Source organism: Planococcus citri, chromosome 5, assembly GCF_950023065.1.
Source record: "Planococcus citri chromosome 5, ihPlaCitr1.1, whole genome shotgun sequence".
In the NCBI taxonomy this organism is placed as follows: Eukaryota; Metazoa; Arthropoda; class Insecta; order Hemiptera; family Pseudococcidae; genus Planococcus; species Planococcus citri.
The window spans coordinates 45941344-45965882 of NC_088681.1; the positions used below are offsets into that span (position 1 = coordinate 45941344).

At 35.0% G+C, this 24539-nt stretch overlaps 2 protein-coding genes across 2 annotated transcripts in view; one reads left to right on the plus strand and one right to left on the minus strand.

Moving 5' to 3' along the window:
- Positions 1 to 24539, minus strand: part of LOC135846459 (hemicentin-2-like) — a 360089-nt gene that overhangs the window by 256657 nt on the left and 78893 nt on the right. The gene's annotated exons all lie outside the window — the stretch shown is intronic.
- Positions 3944 to 6682, plus strand: LOC135848375 (maltase 1-like). Its single transcript, XM_065368274.1, has 6 exons — positions 3944 to 4118; positions 5540 to 5700; positions 5794 to 5919; positions 6052 to 6293; positions 6398 to 6600; positions 6678 to 6682. The coding sequence occupies exons 1-6, from the start codon at positions 3944 to 3946 to the stop codon at positions 6680 to 6682; spliced, it is 912 nt and encodes a 303-aa protein (XP_065224346.1).

The following is a 24539-nucleotide window of genomic DNA, read 5'->3' on the forward strand; positions in this document are numbered from 1 at the left end:
TTTGCAACTTTTTCTGACGTATTTAGCGATAAATCGCGAAATACCCCAGAATACAGCGAAATGTGTAATCTAGATAAAAACTATTTAAATTTTTTACCAGCTCGGTCGAAAATTTATACCAAGCCGGTGGAAAAATTTTATTATAAGGAGTTGCCTTCCCTCAGCTCTTCCTGCTCTACAGCATTCGCTCCTCGGAGTTTATCGATTTTCAAGTAGTATACCAAAGCCGTAAATGTGTTCGAAAGTCATTTACTCGGCAACTTTCGCTATTTAGAATGGACTAGCTGGAAATATTTTTCGAGCCAACTTTTATAATACTTAATTCATTTTGATTCGAGACTGATTTTCGTTTTTTTTTTCCTCGACATTATCGTCGAGTTTTACTATTCTAGGACACTTAAGGCGCTTTATGATGTTTGAAAATAAATCAAATACGTATAATAAAAGCGTTAAGATTTTATTGGCGATTGAAAATTCACGAGTGTGCGCTGATTCGATGGCGCAAATTTTGCTTCCAGCGTTTTACGATCCGAGCTGCCGATAGATGGATAAGATCAACTGTACGTTGAACTGATCGAAAACTGATGTATGGTTTGGCGAAGCGTATCGTCTTGTAGCTGTCAGCGAATGAGAAAAATTTACGAGAATATTTCGAGTAGAAAATTTAGAATGTTGCTGTGAGAAAATTTTTCGACAAATTTTTGTTATTTGAACAACTTGTATACCAAAGAAGTTAATTATAACGTGAAAATTTGATTAAAATGTAAAAAATTGACATAAAAGAGTGTACGAAATACAAATAGGTACCTATTACCTGCCATCCATAGGTATTAATTGAAACATTAGCCAAATCATGAAATTGTGCCATGTTTCCGTCCTTTGCCACAGGAATATTGTTCATGATTTTGAAAAATGAATCATCCTGAATTAAAACCGTCCCCTTTTAGATAAATACATAATTATTTTAAACGTGTGTCGACCCCATTTCCCTCCATTGGAGCTCCTTTAGGTAAAAGTGAACTGATTTTTCACTCCCCCCACCATTTTTCAAAATTTTATCAATTAATTTTTTCGCATATATATTGGACAAATAATATGGAGAAGAGATGACGAAACTGAGAATTAACTGAATTGCACGAAAGTTGCAAGAAACTATAATTTTTACCGCAGAGGGAGAAAGTGAGGGAACACGTTGTCTTGAAAAGTGGACAAATACTTACGAGGGAGGCATTTCAACTGGCACCACAATTTTTGAATAGGACAAAGCTATATCAAAAGAGAATGCAAAAACATATCACAAACCAAAATTTCAAACAATAAAGTGCATTTTTCGATTTTTGGTCAATTTCATTCAAAAATTTGAATTTGGGGCAAAAATACGAAAAAAATTACAATTTTGCTAAATTGACCTAAAAAGATGAAATTTGGTGATATACCTATGTAGTGTAGAGGGTAAATAAGTACCCAAAGTACTCAGCATAGCAGGTAATATATGCCTTCAGTCGTTGGTAACACTGCTGTAACAGTGCTATCTAGCGGATTACTTCTGTGAGATGCGGCGACGACTGAAAAAATCCTCTCTACATTGGCGCCCAACTTTGGACGCCAATGTAGAGAGGATTTAGGTGAGGAACTGGTTCTCCAAAGGGTGGAGAGTTGTCCTGGTACCTGTCCCAGGTGTGCTAGGCTAATCAATACCCTTCATAATCCCTCATACAGGTTGTGTGTGTCCCTAAGCCTCTTTGCAGTAACATAAAAGACAATAAATTGTTTTAACACTTTATTGGGGTTCTCCTAATGAACATACAATGCACTACTATTAGGTGATAGCTATAGCTATTAGTACACATGCGTCCGAGCAGTTCTACTCAAAGCTTGTTGTCCAGACATCTGTCTAGAGGAGTGATTACCCTAAGCAACCTATGTAAGACAACTGCGAAGCGGACACAGCCGGCTGTTTTAGTCGTTGGCGCATCTCACGGTACTAATCCGCTAGATAACACTGCTATGGCAGTGTTACCAACAAGGCAACAACCAAGGGCATATATTCCCTGGTATGCCGAGTACTTTGGGTTCTCATTTTACCCTCTACATACAGCATATTTCGACCCGCAAAATTGATTGAAACCGGTTACAAAACATTTTGAGGAGTTCTGAACCGCCAGAAGATTTTTGAAAGTTCAAATTCTCACAAAACACCAAATGAAGATGGAAATCAAAATGCAACTTATACCTACTCTAATTTACACATGCTAAAAGTGAACTAGAGGTGGTTTCAAGTCACTTTTTGAAGGCTCCAACCATTTTTGGAAATTCCAATTTTCCAAAAAAAAAATCTTAAAATCTGCCCAAACTAACTTTGGGATATGTTCTTGCAAATATAGTGTTATTTAGTGTCCCTATTGACCAATTACCCTTAATTTCAAAAAGATTGGGAAAACTACAACTTCCAAAAATGTCTTGGAGGCTCCAAAATGACTTGAAACAACCTTCTCAATTGACTTGGGCAAGTTTGAATTGGTGTATGAAGTGAATTTTAGCGTTCCAACTTTATTTGGTACAATTTTGTGAGAATTTCAAATTTTCAAAAATCTGCTGGAGGCTCCGGAACAGCTCAAATCGTTATGTAACCGTTTCCAATAAATTCGAAGAGTCAAAATGAGACATATCACCAAACTTCAGCATTCTGGGTCAATTTGGAGAAATTTTGTTTTTTTTCGCTTTTTTTTTTACCCCTTATTGATTCTCAAAAATTGGAAAATACAATTTTTTGCCTAAAATATTGACTAGCTGCTATATGTTTCATTCTCTTTCGATCTGGTTGCGTCAGGTTCAAAAATGTTTGTGTCAGTTGGGATACCTACCTACGAGTACTTTCCTTGTCAGTTATAATAAAGTGTTGTCACGAACGTACGTATGGAATGAACATTGGATGATGTAATCGTATGATAAATTGAAAGACAATTTTTGAAGAGTTCTCTTGTTGGAGGGGGCGCGGGACGGGGGTATCAAAGATCGATTTGAGAGGCAGATTCGAGTATATCGAATAATTACCTAACAAAATATTCAAACCATATCTCGACATCTTTTAAACGTGCTTTGTGGCTGTGTATTTCGCATTTCTTTCTTAGGTATGTGATTCATAACAAAAAAAAAATAAAAATATTCCTTTCATAATTTTTTTTTTTCTAGAGGCTATGAGGCATGAATACTTACATTGCATCGAATACTAGGTACTGCTGATATCGATCATAACAATCTACTCAATTAAGACTTCAACTTCACATCTGAATACCTTGATAATTATCAAAATAAACACATCATCATAACGACGCGTGTGTCTCCTGAAAGTACCCACTTGTTGAACTGCGCATTTCGTGTACCTACCTATCTTACTTATGAATTATGATTTACATATAACCACCGTACCTTCTCTTCAACGTACACTTTCTACTTTTGTTTGTTTTTTAGATACTTACTCGTAAAATGCGAACATGTGCCATTCGTCTGCTCTTCCAGACCATATCAAAATCATAAGTTACTCACTCAACTTCACCGAGTGAATTTCTTCGTAAAACATTTAATCATCCAACAAATTACGTTTTTAATATGTATACTTACTTAAGTAAGTAAAAAAAAAAAAACAAAAGTCAAAATGTACTCATAAAAAATAAATTCTTACCTTTAGATCCATCCCAATTCTGATAATAATCGTGTGAGTACTTATGAGTGCATTATGACTGCTGATGTAAGTATCTATTCCATGAACTCTCTTAATTGAGTACCCAATCATCAAAACAATATTGAAAGCTCAGTCAATTACTTTAACAATTTGGTACAAATGAATATTCTATATAATATGTTGAAGGCGGACACTTCATCCTCCAGTTGTAACGTTTAACTTGAAACTTAAGCTAGATACTTACTTAGGAATTTGAAGAATATGTTATTTGATGAAATCCGAGCTGAAATGAAAATCTTATTGTTTTTAACGTTATGTTCGTTACCAATTTCATGGTGCGTAAAAGATAAGACATGGTGGAAATACACCACTATATACGAAGTATTTTTACCATCTTTTAACGATGGTAATGGTGATGGAATGGGTGACTTGAAAGGTATGTTACTCGTACATATATTGTATCCTTTGCTTTTGTAAACGTATCTACTTGTGAGGTTTTCTATTAATATAATTATAATCTGGGTTAATCTTCAAACTACATTCTGATTTTTTTTTCAAAGGGCTGACTTCAAAACTCGATTATTTTAAGGATATAGGCGTTGAAACAATATACATAACTCCTCAATTACCAATCACCTATGGTGGATTCCGGCTATGACATAACTAACTATACTGCTGTCAACCCAATGATGGGAACAATGGAAGATTTCGAAACATTAATTAGAGAAATGAATGCTAGAGGTACTTAGACATACCTACTCGATATCCTATATATGTACAATCGTTATTTACATGCATTATGCATAGCTTTGAGAAACACTCCAATTTCTGATACTCAACTAGATATGTATTATATTATTAACATAGGTAGGTACTGTACGAGTATAATTATGTTATTTGCACTGAGAGTATGTCTGGAAAGGTTCCTAGAAATTCCTCCGAAAATATTTTACGGAATGCACAATAATTTCTAAATTGTCATTTTATCCAGTTTCCCCAAACCCAATTATCCCAAATGCACAAAAGTTGACAAAAGTTCAGTTTATTTGTTAAAATCGTAGGAAAACCTCTTTTTTTTGTGAAACTTCTCAAGAATTCTTGTTTTTTGTCAAAATTGCACAAAATGCTACTTACCTATTTTTTTTTTTTTTTTTCGAAAATTGCTAGGTAATAAAAATCTTTTTGTTGTCAAAATTATCTTTAAATTTAAAAAATAAAATCAAAATTAACAACAAAAAAACATCCTTATTTTTTGTAAAAACTTTAAAAAGAGATCGATGATTTGTCAAACTTGTCGAAAACGACTTTTTTGAATTAAATTTGCCAACTTTTTTTTCTGAAAAACTCTTTTTGTGAAAATTTTTAGAAAGTGTTGTCGCCGAGAAATAGATTCCCACCTATGTTTTTTTTTGCCAAAATTGCAAAAAAATCAGTTTGTATCAAGACTATTAATAGATCTTACTTCTTTCCCAAAATCACAAAAATTGTCATCTTTTTAATACTTATCATTTTTTTGCCAAAATTTCCAAAAAAGCCTGCTCTGTAATTGCCAAAAAGTCTAGTTTTTTTTTTTTGAATTCCGAAAAAGGTCTTTTTGCAAGAAATTTTTACTTTTATAAATTGAGTTTTTGGGGAAAATCTATGGGGCCTGAGGGAAACACCCTCTTCAAGGACCCATATCTTCCCACGAGAGGCACCTCTGAAGCTAGAAATTTTTCTAGATGATTTTCAACCTCAAAATAAGGTCTCCATTGCATTTCGTCAAAATCCTCCAACATATACTTTTCGCGAGACAGCCAAATATCCATGATTAAAATTTTTTGGAGAGGGAACTTCACGTTTCATTTTATGTTCAAGGCTTGAAGTTGATAATAGATACGGTGTTCAATCACTGCAGCGATGAACATCCTTGGTTCATCAAATCAATACACAAAGAAGACCCTTACACTGATTATTTCATATGGAAGGACCCAAAAGGATACGACAAAGATGGAAACCCATTACCACCCAATAATTGGGTAAGAGTATAGATAAACATCCTAAGAGTTGAAATCGCAAAAATAGGTACCTGATTGTTTTCTCCGTTTATGCTAATACTGAATTACCTACAGCTCAGTGTTTTCTCTGGAAGTGCTTGGAAATGGAACGACCGACGCAAGCAGTTTTATCTTCATCGATTTTCTCCCCAACAACCGGACTTCAATTTACGTAATACAGCGGTGAAAAATGAATTGAAGGTCAGTAGATGCATGAGTGACTTGTCTCAATCAAAATAGATAAATATGCGACGTTATGGACCCACTTCATCCACTCTATTTTAGATGCATAATATAGTCACACTAGTTAGAACTTATATCATTGTTTTGCAGAAAATCATGAAATTCTGGGTGGAAAAAGGAGTAGCTGGATTTAGATTCGACGCAACAAAGTTTTTATTGGAAGATGAGCATTTCAGGGATGAACCTGTTTCGTCGCCTGACGTTGAAGTGCCATACCAGTATAGTGATTTAAAACACATTTATACGGATAATTTGCCAGATTCCTATAAATTACTTCATGAATTACGTACTTTTCTGGAAAAGCTTACCCAAAAGTATCAAGATTTTGAGAGGTATACTCGTACCTACGCAGATATATGAGTGAAATCCTACTCAAGCACAGTAATCTATACCACTAATGGGTGAATTTTTCTTAAAATTTTGACTTTTCCTCCAGAATTATGGCTAATGAAGATTACATCGATGGAAGATTGCTGTACCAATATTACGGTTCTGACACGTACAGAATCATGCATTTACCTTTAAATTTCATTTTAACTCTTACCGTTCATTATCATAACTCCTCGCATTACCATAAAACAATCAATACGTATCTTAATGGCTTACCAGAAGGAGCTGTTCCCAATTGGAATGTAAGTTGTATATACACCATCAAGTTGCGTTTTTCTTTTTAATATTTTCATTCGATTTGTCTATTTTTTTTCATTTTTTTTTAGACTGAAAATCATGATAAGGGTAGAAAAGGAAATGTATTCACTGAAGAATATGGGTTCATGCTGACTGCAATGGAGATGATGTTGCCTGGTATGCTGTATCTTTACTATGGACAGGAAATAGGTCTAACTGGTTCCAAGATGAGACCGGATCAAGAGATAAATCAATTCCACGACTCGTTCACATTAGCTAATCGCGATTCTTATAGACAGCCTATGCCTTGGACTGACTCGATTAATTGAGGTAAAAAAAGGAATTTTTTGTATTGCGATCGGTTAGAATGAAATGATGAATTTGTTCGTTATGTTTAATGCTTTCGACTGATTTGTCGTTGAAGGATTTTCTACCAATGAGAACGTGTTTCTACCATTGAATCCTGGTAATTGGAAAAATAACGTGAAACGTCAGAAAGCAGAGTCTCAAAGTTACTATCAAATATTTAAAATATTAATGGATCTGAGAACTACTGAAACCGTGAAGTTAGGAGATTTCAAGTCTTACGTGATTTCCACCTGGGTTTTTGGGTTTACAAGGTAGGTTCAGGCGTGATTGACAATTATTCAGTTTCAATATAGGTACCTATTTGGTTTCTGTTCGATGTATTTTGATGAATAATTTTATGCAGGACATTGGAAGAACATTCATCTTACCTATGTCATGGTTTTCAATTTGGGAAGCGAAACTGAATTCATCGACATCTATAATAACGTTGATAATATCAAAGAACTGATGACAGTTGAAGTGGCCAGTCCGAATTCTGGTTACAAAATCGGGTTTGTAAATTTTGAAGTTCAAACTAGCCTATTATAGGTACTAGATAATTTCTAATAACCTAACTTTCAATATTTTATTCATTGCTTTATTGCAGTGATCAAGACGTATCAGCAATAGGTGCTTCAAAAATATTAATGCTGAGGCCTTCAGCATTTCTCGTGCTTAGTGAAAAATGTTCATGCGCTTAGTGTCTATCCACTCTACATCATTGGTCCGAGGTGAAGTCCACATATTCATGAACAGACAGACAACAATAAGGTAACAATTTTTTCAACACGAAATTGTCTGAAAATTATTAATAAATAAATTAAATTAAATCAGAATTCAGTATTTTTGAATTATTAAAATGGGTATGCAGTTCTTAGTTCACAAAACTTGGAAACAATCTGAAATTTGTTATTGATAAAATGCCATGATTTGTATGAAAATTGTTGAAAATGAATCAGAATCGATCACGTATTGTAACATGCTTGGTGAATCAGTACCCAGGAGGTCTCCAGACAGCCAAATATGAGTATGCTATGCTTCGGTGACGTTTTGGTGACTGATTCACCAAAAGTCAGAAAGATTCGCCAATAGTCATCAAGTAAAAAATCAATCACAACGAATATCAACTGCACATAAGCATAAAGAAACAGAACAGAAAGAATGAACTTCTTTCGGAGGCCATCAGCAGGGAATTTTAATCAGGGAAGGACTCGAGTTTTTAGTATACATTTCAGTAATTTTCGGATATTAAGACATGGACCTGACTTTTTTGAAACCAAAAACATTTTTGAAAACAGCACAAATTCAAATGGATAATCTGAAGATAATATAGGTAATTAATTAATTGAAATATGAGGGATCCCACGGAGATTAGAAACGAAGGGAAATGGGTTTGAACTATTCCAAAATCCAGGGCTGGTACCCAATTTTTTCCAAAAATAAAGTGACTTTAGTAATTAAAAAGTAATGAAAAAAAAAATTACAAGACGCGAGCAAAAAATTTTTCCTTGAAACGTTGAAAATTTCAACAAAAATCAGTACTTTTTGTACCAAAATTATTGGCAAAGAAAAGATGTATTTTTACAATTTTTAAATTTTTATCAAAAACTTGAGATCATTTCAAAAGCTTGTGGCAACAGAGGAAGCTTTTTTGGAAATTTTTTTGGGGGAGGGGGAGGAGGAAGTCAAACTTTTGGAAAATTCTTGCAAAACAGCAACATTTTTTTAAAAAAGAGTTGGAACATGTAACAGTGCGATCTGGAATAATTCAGATAGAATTTACGTGGTGAAAAGTTAAAAAGATATAAATTAATAAAATTCACCGATCAAAGACGGTACGATAGATAGTTAAAGATCGGGGGGTCTCGGGCCCCAAAGGTTTCCAAAGACGTTGCCACAGCTGGCCACTCTGTGAACCAGTGATTTAGCAGCGAAGACGATCCTCCGATCGAACCTCAGATCGTTTTGAGAATAGTTCACACGTTATCCTCTAGAGAGAGCAATTCCCTCTCGAGGTAGATACCATATTTCCTCACATACGTGATGAGTACGATATGGACCACCTCAAGGTCATATTCTTCGAATATTCCCTAAGGCGGTCAGGCCATAATTCTCCTTACAAACATTTCAATTTTGGAAAATATAAAAAATAAAAAGTAACTTTAGTACGAGCCCTGAAAATTTGAAAAATCAATAGGTACCTAGATACTTTATTTATTTTAAAATTATGCTCTTTCCTCTAAACTGATCGTACCATGCCCAAAAAGTGTAGAAAAAATTCGAGAGCATTTGAGTCTCATTTCCTAGCTTTTTTCAAGTCATTAGGTACATATTTACTATTTAAAAATCACACATTCTTGAATCAGGCTAGTTTTCAAATTTTTAGTAATTTTTTTTATCCAATTTTTGAGCAGTAAAAACTCGACGCGGTGACAAAATAATGGAGAAAATGTACTAACTTTCAAAATCCTGGGGCATGACTTTTCAGTTTCTTTCAAGGCTCTAATGGTTACCCTAAACAAATCAATGTATTCACGTCAACTTTCATTAGTGCCAAAAAAAATAATTGAGATTTCTCCTACTATTTTAGAAGGGTCGAATTACTTGGTTTTTCTCGTTTTTCCAAACACAAACTCAAATCACGCATTATTGCGAAAATTGCCGCAAAAAAAGACAAAACTTTTCTAAAATTAACATCCAAATAGCGAAACCAAGACAAATTAGGCATATTAAAAATGAACTCAAAACTCCTGAGACACAACAAAATTCGAACACTCATTTGAGAAATCAGCAACAAATTAGCAAAATTGACTCGTAAGTCGTTGAAAATAACCAAAACCCGTCACGAATAAGAATATTGAAAAAATTCATCCATCAGGTTATCCACATTGGATCCCAAAGCGAATAAATAGCACATTATAGGTACGAGTACATGTCTACTTGACACGACATCGACGTAACCTTGAGACAAATTACCTTTTATCATGATAAAAAAAATTAAATAAAAAATAACAAAGAAAAATACCTACGTAAGAAAGCCGAAAGGCTATCTTATTAAGTGGACAGTTGGACACACAATACTAGAACACATTTCCGTGTGTACTCGGAAATCGGCTCGGCACAAGAGAAAATTTTTCATCGTATTTTTTGAGTGGTGGAAAAAAATTTCAAGAATCGTTGATGGTACAGAAACGCGTTCTTTTTCTTTATTCGGCAAACTTTTGCAACAATGTATTTGGTAAGCGAGTAATAGGTATAACAACAATGCCTCGCTCGCAGGAATACGAGTTTGCAGTTTCGCAGATTTTTTATATTCTTTACTCGCATGTTACGATATATAGTGTTCTTTTGTTTAAGTCTATCAACATGAGAAAACATTAAAAGATTGAACTTTCTCGTGTAGGAAAAATAAAAACTTACCAAGGTACAAAAAAATCCTCCGAAATGGAAATATGTGTAGGTATAGGTACCTAAGTACAATGATGTAACGATGAGGTATCCGATGCCAAAGTAGAATTGCTCGTACGTTTCATTTTAAATTTTATTAATTCCCCTGGTATTTTTTTCATTTTTCAAATTTTTTATCCTAACATGTGAAATTTTCTCGACTTTTTTCTCTCTCACCAAATACCACGACGAGGAATTCGAGTCAAGAATTACGTATCATTCAATTTTTCCAAATTTTAATACAGGAAAGTTAACAGTTGCATGGAAACAAAAAATGTACATTGAATTTTGTGCTGCCTCCATTTCGTAGAACTTTATATGGGGTATCATTGCGGATCAACGATAAGCATTAATGTTTATTACGTATTTCCTAATGGAGAATGATTTTTTCCACCGTTGTAAGTAGGAAAATATTGCGCTTAGTGTATTTTGAAAAAAATAGAATAAGATCGATTGTCAATGGAAAATGTGCCATTTCAGGTGCTTTTATCGTATCATCAGCAGTATATAAAATGGATTCGGATTCGGATACGGAAAAAATAGCGAATTTTTCCAACCGACGATTGTCTTTTGATATACGTAGACGTAGTAGGTGTATAACCAGCTCATCTCACAGCCCAGCCCTGCCTTATACTTAGCTAACACACACACACACATATACGAGTAGGTATATATAGGCCTATAGAATATCCAGATTAAAAAGCCTGCCAACTTGGCGACGTTTCGAAAAAACCCATTTTCTTTTTGCGCCTTTTGTGCGGTTCTACGAGTAGGTGAAAAGACAAAAAATTAACTTTTTCTCTTCAATAGCGCCATTTTTTGTAACACGTTCGACATTATTTGTTGAGTATTTTCGACAAGTAGATATTTTACGCGTTAGAGACGATCGTTTCCGAATAATGGGTGCTTAAAATTGGCGCCAAAGTTTCGCGAAAATTTCACTCTTTTGTGCGAACAGAACGAGATGATTCGGTCGTGTGGTCTGGTTCGTATTGCAGATAAGTAATTACTGGCGATTTATATTACGAGATGGTTTGTGCAATGTACTCGTAGTCGTATTTCGTATCCTTCGTCTGTATTATAGTGATTGCTGCTGAATTTCGATATCTACGTAATTTCAATGGATTGGAGTCTGAGATGAGGTGAACGGTTTAGCCGGTCGAGAATCACCCAAGTACTTGACAATTTTCAGGGTTATTGGTGTTGAGTGTTATTTCGTGTTTTTTGGTGGCCTTCAAAAAGTTTCTTTAAGATATTTGAATTTCATGCCAAAAAAATGTGCTCGATGATTCTATGATTGATAGGTAGGTATCTACTGTACAACGTTCTTCATTAATTAGGAAAAAATTAAGAAATTTTCCCGATCTGGATTAGAAATGAAAATAATTAAAAAACTCACGAGGAGGAAAAACTCTGCTCATTAATTAAATTGTTGACAATTTTGGTAAAATACGAGTATTGGAAACTTTTTGCAAATAATTGGTAATTACTGGTTAATTAGTGGTGATTATTTGTAAATTATAGTGTTGATTTCTGGTAAATTATTGGCTATGTTGTGGTGAATTACTCGCAATTTTGTGGTAAATATCTAACTGGTAATTTTCTGGAGAATAGCTGGAAAATTTTGAATAAATTTCTGATAAATTTCTGCTAACTTTTTTCTGGTGAATACCCGGTAATTTCAAACAAATTACAAGGTTATTACAGTTGAGGTAAATTACTGGTAATTCACAAGACAATTACTGCTAATTCTCGAGTAAATTCTGGAAATTTTCTGATAAATTACTGGTGATTTTCTGGTAAATTTCTAGTAATTTTCTGGTAATTTTCTGGTAAATTACTGGTAATTTTCTGGTAAATTACTGGTAATTTTCTGATAAATGACCGGTAATTTTCTGGTGAATTACTGGTAATTTTCTGGTAAATTACTGGTAATTTTCTGGTAAATTACTGGTAATTTTCCTGTAAATTACTGGTAATTTTCTGGTAAATTACTGGTAATGAACTGGTAATTTTCTGGTAAATTACTGGAGAATTTCTGGTGAATTATAAGCAATTTTTCTGGTAAATGACGGTCAATTTTTTGGTAAATTACATGTATTGTATATTACAGGCAGTGTTCTGGTAAATTATTAGTAAATTTTTAGTGAATTTCTGATTAGGTACTGAAAAATTTTCTGGTAAATTACGGGTGATTTTATGGTGAATTAGGGTAATTTTCCTGATAAATTACTGGTTGTTTTTTGTTGAATTACATGTAATTTTCTGGTAAATCACTGGTGAATTTCTGGTAATTAATGGGTGATTCTATGGTTAATTAGGGCCAGTTTCCTGGTAAATTACGGGTTGTTGTATGGTAAATTACGGGTAATTTTCTGGTAAATTATTGGTAATTTTCTAGTAAGTTACGGGTAATTTTCAGGTATATTAACTTTTTGTTTTTTTCTTGTGTATATCTTAGGCGACCGGCCCCCGCTCGCCCAGGCATAGGGGTGTCGTTATTAATTTGTATACCTGCTGTGTAATGCTATCTCAATAAATAAATTTCAAATTCGAAATACGAGTAATTTTTTGGTAAATTACGGGTAATTTTCTGGTAAATTATCGCAGGTAAATTTGCTGGTAAATTACAGGTAATTTTCCAGTAAATTACTGCAGGTAAATTTTCTGGTTAGTTATGAGCGATTTTTCTGGTAAATGACTGGTAATTTTTTGGTAAGTTACTGATAAATTTTTGGTGAATTTCTGGTAAATTACTGGAAAATTTTTTGTTAAATTACAGGTGATTTTATGGTATATTAGGGTCAATTTCTTGGTAAATGACGGGTAATTTTCAGGTAAATGACGAGTAATTTTTGTTGATTTACGGGTAATTTTTTGTTAAATTACGGCTAAATTTTGGTAAATTACTGGTAATTTTTGGTAAATTACTGGTAATTTTTGGTAAATTACTGGTAATTTTTGGTAAATTAAGGGTAATTTTTGGTAAATTAAGGGTAGTTTTTGGTAAATTACAGGTAATTCATGAATGAATGGTACACCGAATTCTTCTCTCCTCTGGCTGATGATATTACAATACCCTGTACTTGAACTTTTTGATCTTGATGCTTCCAAAAAAAAAAAAAAAAAAATACTAGTAAATAACGGTTAAAATACAAACAGATCGAGTCAAGACTCGCGATCAAATATGAGAAGCTTAAGTTTTGCCACGAAAAACAACGCAAATATATTTTACTGTTCGTTAATTTATCCTAAATTCGATTAGATCTCGCTCTGGAAAACTTCTGAGCAAAATACGAGGCGGCAAAAAAAGCGACGAAGACAATAATAATAATAATTTATAAACGATAAAACTTTTTGTCAAGTTGAAAAAGTAGACTTTTCGCAGCGCTAAAATACCTACCAGCATGATACCATGGAAAGGGGGGAGGGGGAAATACGCGGTAAAGCATCCACTTGCAGCGATACCGGAATCGAAATTAAATTACCGAGATGTACTAATTTTAATTAAACTAATCTTCGTTAGATGTGGAATTAGTGTCGTGTAGAGTATTGTCTTTCACGAGTAACTTACTGTGCAGGCTTTCTCTTCGCGGTTGGTTTCAGTAATGGTGGTAAATGGTAAGTTTTTCCAAAAAAAAAAAAAAAAAAAAAAAAAAAAGCTCGACAGCAAAACTACGAGTATGAAATTGACTTATTTGCTAGTCGAACAATATAACTCTTTATTCGCGTCACATCTGAGCCATTTATTTCTTCGTAATTAACTTTCTACTCGATCGAGTTTTTAAACTTTGGTCATCTTTTTTTTCTGCCTCGTATCTCGCGAGAAATACAGCTAAGTTTTGGTTTCAGAGGAAGAAAAAGAGAGAAAAAAGTTTCAAAAGCAGACGAGAAATATTTTGGAAATGCGGCACGACAACGACACGGGTCCGTATTGGGGTCGTTTAAGCAAATCATAAGGATTAGGTTTAGATTAAGATGTCAGCTGTCAACGTCAGAAAGTCTCGACAATCGAGTGTACATATTTTCATCCCACGGAAGAAGGAATGAAAAAAGATGTAAAGATAGATAAAGGTAGCTTGGGTGAGCATAGCATGATATCGTCGAATGGTGGTGGAGGCGTTAGTCAACGAGAAGACGAATAAAATGAAAGTTGATATAAATAACAAAAATATTGAACGTATGAAAATTCTTTCATATTGTAATGTTATACGTATTTACTCGTATATTATACGAGAAATAATACCTACCTGTGTGCTCGGTGAACGAACGAACACGTCGAGCAATTTATCAATGTAAATGTGGGCCTGGATACACAGCAAGATAGGAGTATTTGTTCGACGACTGACTTGAGTGAAACTTGAGACGGTTTTTATTTCGACGTCAACGAGAACATTAGAATGAGGTGCTATAGGCAGGTGGATATGGTATATTTGTATATTGGAAGTTTTATAACAGGCTTATGTTGTTTTTCACCGGTGATGAGAGATTCTCCCCAAATTGCTACTCCTCAGGCGTCGTCAATTAGTACGGTTTAATGTTTTAAATGAATTTACAAGTATAATTTTGCACAACAAGTGGCTCGTTTACCTACAAATTTTGAATTTATTAAGCGCCATGGTATACGTACCTACGTTACGATTTTGAAATATTAATGGTATTACGTAGACAGCTGATTAAGATGAACAATTTGTGTTGTACGGTTACCTACCTACCCACCTGCCTTCGTAGTAGCCTATCTACCTTATTTGCAGTCTGACGTGTTATTTTGAACATGAATATTTTAGTATTTTGATAATATGAAATGATTTATATACGGCTGGAACTCAGGCTCGACACGTGAAATGGTTCGAAAAAATTTGTAACTCTTCTGTAGTGTCTAGCCCCTTTCAACGAGAGTTGATGAAAAATTATTCGAATCGATCATTACGATTTTTGTAAAGAGGGTTTTTAAAAATACTTTTACATATGAAAGAAACAATTAAGTATAGATATTATATGTATATATAGATTCCTTCCATACATTACGCAGCCCATGAAATTTCACTGACTTTTTGCTGACCAACGTTTGGTTAGCACTAGCAGGGGCGTGCTTGATTTTTTCCACGTGTTCTCACAGCAGCTTACTGCTGGGCCATGAGAAGAAGGTATATACTCCACCAGGTTGGAGAAAGACTTATATTTAGGCTTGTAATTCAATTTTAAATTTTTAAGGAGGGCTCCCCACTCAAGTGTATGTTTTTTTGATATTCCCCAGACTTTTTCCGCCATCAAAAAAATGTTTTCATTCACTTCCAGAAAGGTGAGGAACTTGAATAGCTCGTGCATGTAACACCAAGTTCATAACATCGGATAATACAAGTCTTTAGTGGTATTCTGCGAAATGTACACACTGCTTGGCTTGTTTTTGAATGGCTGTAGCGGGCGAAAACAGAACAGACTTTTTGCAGCCCGGTACTGGGCTGCAAAAAGTCCAGATGGGCCGCAAAAAGTCTGAGGTTTATCTAGTATGGGCTGCCTATAATACCACATTTCATGTGTACAACTAGAGTAAAAAGTGCATGGTTATAAACTTCGCGCTTGTCAATAATCACGCACTCCTCACTCAAGTTTTATACTAGGTATATTTTTTTCCATTCACACTCGAAAATTGATTAATTATATTCACCTGTTTAGTGTGCTAGAAATTAGAATTAATTAAAAATTGAAATTCTTAGATAGGTATAGATATCAATTTTAATCAGTTTCATAAAATTCAACATTTTTGGAAGTTGCCACAAATCGTTGGCTGTGTAAACAATTGTCAATGCTGGTATGGGAATAATTTATTATTATTCTTGATTTACAATCCATTCGATATTGCATGCGATATTGTTTCATTTTGAATTTGGTACTGTTTGTAAACAAGTAGTCTTTATTGTTTCATTATTCACAAAAATGTTATTGGAAAATGACAGTGAAGAAGAAGTACTTATTTGTAGGCAAAAATTCTACAAGTACAACTTCATATTTTGATCTAGATATTGTCGTGTCTGCAGTATTGGACGATCTTTTGCCTCCCCAATTTGTAGTCCAGTCATTTTAAATTTTTTATTCGGACTAAATCCTACAAAAGGTTTTTTTGCGGGATACTGTAGTGGAAGGGGTCCTATTTAATATACTAAAAGTCCCACCCCGTACCCCGCGTGCGTCGCGTGCTAGAGCGTGAAAAGTGTCCCACCGCGGCGTTTTTTGCGATTTTCTCGCGAGGGTTTGATTTTACGTCGAAAATGGCTTTATTTTTGTGTTCTACGTCAAATTTCCGATCTATTGATATATCAACTGCCCTTCTACCCCCAAGGGGGGTGGGGCCGGAACCATTCAAATGAGAGGGGTTTTCTAAAAAAAAAAACAAAAAAGCTATCGGCGCATATGGGGGATGAAATGGTCCCGGAGAGTGTTCGAGTTGATACCAGCATGGAAGGTGGGTACCATCGAGAAACTTCCGCGTGAAAAATTTCTGATCCACGCCCCCTCCCCTTTTTGGGGAGCCCCCTTTTCTGAAATTTCAATAACACTTTTCTCAGCCCCATTTCAATCGATTTTGAAAATTTTTCAGTATGTTATGTATATCCTTAGTAAGTACCCCCACAAAAATTTTCAACCCCCTCCCCTCATATTTACCCCTCAAAATGGCGTTTTTTAAATATTTTTTATGCCTATTAACAATCAATATTGCGAGGTAAAATTTTGGAAACACGTTTTTTGGATGTATTTTCGGCCCCCAAACATCATATACTGTTTCTGCTACACTCTCCTAGCCCACTCCAGAGCCCCTCAGCCCCCTCAATTTTCATTATTTTGGAAATAAAGTCATTTTCATATTTTGATTATCTCGCGAAATAACGCGTTTTTCGACAAAGTTGTTATACAAAAAATGTTCTCATATAATTTCCTATAAGAATGGTTCTTATCATGTTTTTGAAAAAAACGCAATTTAATCTCCCAAAAATCGTAATTTTTATTTGGCGGTTTCTATCGCGGTGCACATTCATTTTCTTATTCCATGGTACATAGCTGCACTCAACATGATGCATATTTGCGTTTTTATTTCGTCATTTCCATGTCTGGATGACGTTTTTCAAGGTCACACTCAATGGAGGGGATAAACATCACGTTCTAACTTGTTTAACGGAGTGCAGGTGGTGTTCAGTTGGTGGTCAGCTGTCCTTCAATTATGTGGTTTTTTGGAAGCCATATTCGTGCTCAGATACATCGAATCATATGAAAACGACACCAAAATAACTTCATTTCCAAAATAGTGAAAATTGAGGGGGGTGAGGGCTCTGGAGGGGCCCAGGTGAGTGTAGCAGAAAATCTGAAGTCATATTCGTTCTCAGCGGTATCGAATCATATGAAAACGATACCCTACTCGTTAATAGTTATTTTTTTCAAAATTCCCATTTCACCCCCTACCCCCCTAAAACACATTCATCCAATTTTTCACCACGGCGCACCAAAGCAAAGATTTCTTAAACAGTATATGATGTTTGGGGGCCGAAAATACATCCAAAAAACGTGTTTCCAAAATTTTACCTCGCAATATTGATTGTTAATAGGCATAAAAAATATTTAAAAAACGCCATTTTGAGGGGTAAATATGAGGGGAGGGGGTTGAAAATTTTTGTGGGGATACTTACTAAGGATATACATAACATACTGAAAAATTTTCAAAATCGGTTGAAATGGGGCTGAGAAAAGTGTTATTGAAATTTCAGAAAAGGAGGCTCCCCAAAAAGGGGAGGGGGCGTGGATCAGAAATTTTTCACGCGGAAGTTTCTCGATGGTACCCATCTTCCATGCTGGTATCAACTCGAACACTCTCCGGGACCATTTCATCCCCCATATGCGCCGATAGCTTTTTTGTTTTTTTTTAGAAAACCCCTCTCATTTGAATGGTTCCGGCCCCACCCCCCTTGGGGGTAGAAGGGCAGTTGATATATCAATAGATCGGAAATTTGACGTAGAACACAAAAATAAAGCCATTTTCGACGTAAAATCAAACCCTCGCGAGAAAATCGCAAAAAACGCCGCGGCGGGACACTTTTCACGCTCTAGCACGCGACGCACGCGGGGTACGGGGTGGGACTTTTATTATGTTAAATAAGACCCCTTCCACTACAGTATCCCGCAAAAAAACCTTTTGTAGGAATTAGTCCGAATAAATCCTCTCATTTCATCTAAAATGACTGGACTATTGCGTTATTGGTGTACTTTAAAGAAATGTTGGAAACAAAAAAGCCATCAACCTTGTGGAGCAGGTACTCTATGCTTAAATCCACAATAAATTTGAATCATGACATCAACTTATCGAAATACGGGAAGGTAGGTAATTCACTTTTAAAAAGAAAAAGCGGAGGGTTCAAAAGTAAAAAGGCAAAGATATTCACACCTGACAAAGTTACAAAATTTTTGACAAAAGCTCCAATTGATTTTCTTTTTGTCAAGGTAAATTTATGTAATATTTATAATTCAAACAGTTCCTATGTAATGGGGAAATATGCCCTGACTGCCTTAGGTAGTCCATATCATGCTCACTGCTCTAGGTGATTATTTGAAGATGAACCTTGTGAAGATCATCAAGTATCAATCGTTCTAGACTATTCTATGGTCTTTACCCCTCAGGTACCTCTCACCCTACAGTATTGGCAATGTGTGAACTCTATGACGTCACAGACAATTCGCAAACTCGAGATCTCTCGTAGATCCTCAATAAGCTCGCATCTTTACTCAGTTTTTGCTACTCGCAATGGCAAGGTCTGGGTTAGGTATGACCCTCATACCCTTTAACATAGGTTGTGTCGTGCCAGTGCCTTATGTATTCTATTCCACCTCCAGTGGCTAACGTAACTTATTTCAATGTGTTAACGTAACCCCCAAATGGGGGATTTAATAAATATCTTTATATCTCTCGGACCTTTTACCAGAATCCAGACTGGGAAAAAGGCAACCCATATGAATGTGCTTCTTCTAACTATGTAGAACCTTTGATTGAACCTAGTATTAGGGGTCTCACAGGTGAGTAGGTTTAACACGTACAGTGTTTGAGATTTTACCCCGATCAGACTCCGCATATTCTTTTCAAAAAATTACAACATTATTACTTAGTTTAGAGATGATAGGAAACTTTCCATGAAAAGGTTTTGGTAACTTTAAAATTATTAAGAAAAATTGGAAATTTATAAAGAAAAGTAGTTGTAGAACTTGTAAATGGTGGGAAAATTGTAAAAAAAAACTTGAATTTTTTGAAAAAACTCAGGATTTTTATTTTTTGAGAGAATATTCTCATAGCATTTGAGAATATTCGCGAATATGCGGTATAAAATTATGCGTATTGAGAATATTCTCAATGATCCTCAACCTTCAGTATTTGTTAGAATTCCCAAAACTAAAAATAAAAAACCTCGATCGTTTACCATACATGAACCTGAACATGGTTGCAATAGTCAAAAAGTACAATTTGTTGAGACCAAATAACCTAGATGGCAATTTTTTGTCAACTATCAAAAAGGTAAATGCACTCAAGAGTTTATTGGATGGAATAAATTTGCTTCAATGCCGATACAGACTGCTAAATTTTTAAACTTGGACAACGCTAGCGACTATACAGGTAACTTGAAGCATTCGTTTCTCAGGTATCCATATTTCGTACATCATTATTTACAATTCGTTCCAACGAACTTCTGGGACATTTCTGGCAAATGCTGGTGCAAATCAATTAGAAATAAAAAGGTATGGTGGCTGGAAAAGTTGGTCTCCTGCAGAATGGCATATTGATGATTCTTTGGAATATGGAAAGAAAACTGTACTGGTCAAATGATTGCATCTTCATTAAAGCCCAATGACAATGTCAGACCTGTTGAGATCGATGTTGAGTCGACTGTTATGGAAAGTATTTCTTTAATTCCCAATTTTTCACAGTAGGTAAGTTATAAAATATTTATCTTCATCAATTTTTTTCAATTCAACCAATTTTTTTGGTCATTTGTTACAATTTAGGGATTTTTTTCTGTGATGAACGAATCAAAATACATACTTAATTGTATACCTGAGTGCAAAAAATTCAAAAAAAATTGCTCGAGTTCACTTTTCTCATTTTTAGCATTTTTCTTACTTTTTCCCTCACAAAACTAATCTCGTCAGAATCATAGGTAGGTATAGGTAGGTACTTACTGAAATGAAAAAAATCATCATATGGCTGAATATACTTATTCGAATTCTCACCTGAAACAAACAAAAAAAAATACATTATTCACAATTAATTTTATTTGCTTAAATATTTCTCTCACAATTTTTTAAACATATTAAGTCGGGTACGTGAGTAGATATCTCATTCTGTTCGTGATACTTTTTCGGATGAAAAGACACACGCAGCTCACGTAATAGAAATTCGTGAAAGTCGCTGTCACATTAATAGAACGAAAGATAAAATCCAACAACGACGGCGGTGAATCACTTTACCGCGGATTATCGCACCCTTCTGAAGATTATGCTAAAAGCTGGCGAAAAGTACTACATTTTTCTTTCTATCTTTATAAAATAATTCTCATTTGAAATCGATATTTTTTTCACATCTGTATTTACACGTACATCTACCTACTAACCCACTACAAAGTACATCTTTTCGTATCAGGAAAATTGTGTTAGCATTGTGAAAATATCTCTTTCCTGTTATTTGAAAATAAACACCCGGAAAACAACCTTAATATCATTAACCTTACCTACCTACCCTTATATAAAGGGAGAAAATAAAGGGGCATCGTGGACGACTTATACACTATATTTCTCACCTTAACGGAAACCTCTAATTTGTTTCTATTTTTTTCCCAACCCCAGCCATTTCTTTATCGCCAATTTCTTCGCAAAAAAGGTGGCGAATAAATGAGGCAAACAGAAGGCTACGACCTGCGAAGCGGAAAAGCTAATGAAAATTCGTCGAAAAAGTAAGAAAAAAACACGTTTAAATACTCGAATAAGTTTCATCTGCGAACATTGCGAAGGAATGCCCCTATCTTGTAGCCGCATCCGTTAAACGTTTTCTGCGGCGTCCTGTGCCTCGCAATTTATAAGATTATAGTACTCTCTCTTTCTGTTTCTCTCTCTCTCTCTCTCTCTCTCTCTTTCTCGCATACCTTCGCGCACCCAGAAAGCTCGGGAAGAAGGTAAAAATGCGCAGGTGAAAGGTGAACCAGCCGGAGAAATAAAAATGCGATGTTAAAAACCCTCCTCATCTGGAAATACAAATACAAATAGGTACCAGGTAGAGGCACGTTAGAGTAATGTGCTAGGTCGTGGCACAGTCAGCCCGGACTGGCTCGATCGGGGGGCACATTCTGCTGATATTTTAAACGAGCTGCGGGGGAGGATTTTTTTTGTATTTTGTTTAGTGTGTACTATAACGTGAAAGTATTTTTTTCCTCTTGTTTTTTAGCCTATCAACACACGCGTATAGTATAAGAGGAAAAAAAGATAGTAATTTTCAAAATGGCTCTTTGTTTACGTTCAACAGTGAGAAGGGCAGAAGGGTAGGTACCTTTTGGAACAGGATACGTACGTAAATTTTACGGTTTAGTTTTCATCAAAATTCTACTCCTGAAATCGCGTTACGAGTGCAAAACGCAACACACACGTTTGTAAAACCTAACCGTGGTAAAATGCTTATAATAGGAAAAAATATGTCGTTGGTTATTTTTCCCGAGGCAGAAGGAAGAGAAGAGGGTTTCCTCTTCTCATTGCCTAGCTGGTTGCGTCAGCATTGTGATGGGCCTTCCATGTATACGTAAATGATGCACATACTCGTAACGACGAACTTGCTTGGTTAATTTACATCGTAATAGTGGCTCTATGGCCGAGCCAGTGCTACCGAGTTGACCATTTTTATTATTATTATGCTCGTGTAACCTGCGTGGGCAGGGTATAAAAACTCGACTTGCTTGCTGCGAGAAGATTAAGTTGTGGTAGGAAATTTTTCTGTGTATGAGCTAAATTCATTCTGTTTTGGATACTTCGTGAAGAGTTCTGATTTTTTTGTATTATTTGACGCGTTTTCTGATCAAATTTTCACGCAATGGGCAATTTTTAATTTTTTTTGGTATTCTGATCACGATAAGAAACACTTAGGTATGGAAAAGAAGAGGGGACTTGGAGGGGTGGTATTCCAAAAAAATAAGTCTATATTTGGGCTTAACGTCGTCGAATTAGTATATTATTCGATATGCTTCATGAATTTTACAGTGTTTTGGTGTTTTTATCAAAATTGAGTCCCTTTTTACTTCCCTTCCCCTCCCTCCTCTCAATCCATATCCCTTCCAAAAAATAAATGAGTGTTCAAATTCGTTTCCTCAGATGCTTTGCGTGACGAGCACTACATAATTTTTTTATTTTTGATATTTTGATTATTTTGAATGTATTTGTGGAGAAGGAGGGGGTTTGGAGGCAGAGGGGTTTGATTAAAAAATAAGTCTAGATTCGGATCTGCTGTTATCGAATTAGTGAAAATCGATATGCTGCATGATTCTTAGGATTCTCAAAAATTTCCATCAACATTGGAGCCTTTGAGCCTCCCCTCCCCCTCATTCAGGCGTTGATATCGTATTTTAAAAATTGGATCGCCAAAAAATATTTAAAATAAAAATACATCTCGAATGTATTTTTCATTTTCCTAAATAGTAGGATATCAACGTTATTTGCAATTATTATGAAAAGTTGAGCTTTCACCTTAAAAGTGCAGTACCTATTCTGATTTGGAAATTTCAAATTGCAATGTTTCCTCTTTCTGAAACTCTGCCAAAAAACCGAATTTCTGAGGTGAACCAGTCTTGGTAATATATGAGTGATCAATTTTTGGTAGAAAATTGCAGAATGTGGAATTACATAGCCTGATTCCCACTCTCCCTCCTTAAATTATGGTTGTTGACCTGGGATGAAGTACGGTGGATTTCCAAGCTTTGCTAATTACAGAAACTAATTTGGAAATTCTGAACAAGATCGAATTTGAAATCAAGGCGGAATGCGAACGTCTTGATAGCGTATTTACGGCAAACCGGTTATGCAATTTTATTAACACGAATACTACATACTTAATGGAGAAATTAAATCTGGAAATTTTCAGGCAAATGAGCATTAAGAAAAAAATCAAGGATTACAGCTATTATGGCACATAATATTGTGAATAGTGGTCTGCTGAATAACTTTGAGAGTTGCCCACCCCTCTCACCTTATCTCTTGATATTTATGACGATTATATGTACTTAGCTTCTTACGTAGAAATCTGAACATTGAATTTCCTGCTTATTTTCTTCTTTTGGAGTTTATTTTACGGCTGAAATAGCTCATTGATTTTTTTTGTTCATTAACAAACTTCCAATATTTCTAGTGTCCTGAATTTTTTCTCGGGCCAGGATTAAAGTGAGCCTTAAAGAGAGGGTTTTTTAAAGAATCTCATCTACTGAAAGCTGAAGACGAAAAAATTGTTTGAAAAATTCATTCATCAGTCTCTATTAAACCTATGTAGAAGCTCTTTTTTTTTCTTTTTTTTTAAATCGATAACTATTAAAGCGTTTTCCCCCCTAAAACTGTATAGTAGAGAGCTAATTTCGATTTTGAGAGACCCAAATTTGAACATAGGAGAGTCGTAAAATCTACACTTGCGAAAATTTTAAAGAAAATCCTTCTCACTAAAATTATATTTTAATATCGCAAGTCCAAAATTTAACCCTATTTAGTCTCGATGAGACCTAAGGGCCCAGATATGGACAATGAACCCGATTTTTGGAATTTTTGAACCACTTCCTCCAACAGTTTGAAACAACTGCGAGTATGTACAATATTGTACATACAACCATAACATAGATATAGAATCTAATGAAAATTGGAATCATTTGGCCTCTATTGTGGGGGGAGGGGGATGGAGGGAAAATCAAACATATTTCTATGCTCACATAAATTTACGATTTAGACAAAAAAAAGCAGATTTTCATTTGGTCTCAATTAAATCTTGAAATCTGTTTTTTTTTATCCGAAGCTTCAAATGAATAGGTATGTACTTCACGATAGCAAAAGCGCCAATTTTGATTTTAAGGGCCCCAAATTTGAGAAAAGGCGGTTCCAAAATCGAC

Coding starts and splice junctions, on each gene's coding strand:
- LOC135848375 (XM_065368274.1), top strand. CDS start 3,944: ATGTTATTTGATGAAATCCGAGCTGAAATGAAAATCTTATTGTTTTTA. Junction 5,701..5,793: donor CATTACCACCCAATAATTGG/GTAAGAGTATAG, acceptor AATTACCTACAG/CTCAGTGTTTTCTCTGGAAG. Junction 6,294..6,397: donor AAGTATCAAGATTTTGAGAG/GTATACTCGTAC, acceptor CTTTTCCTCCAG/AATTATGGCTAATGAAGATT.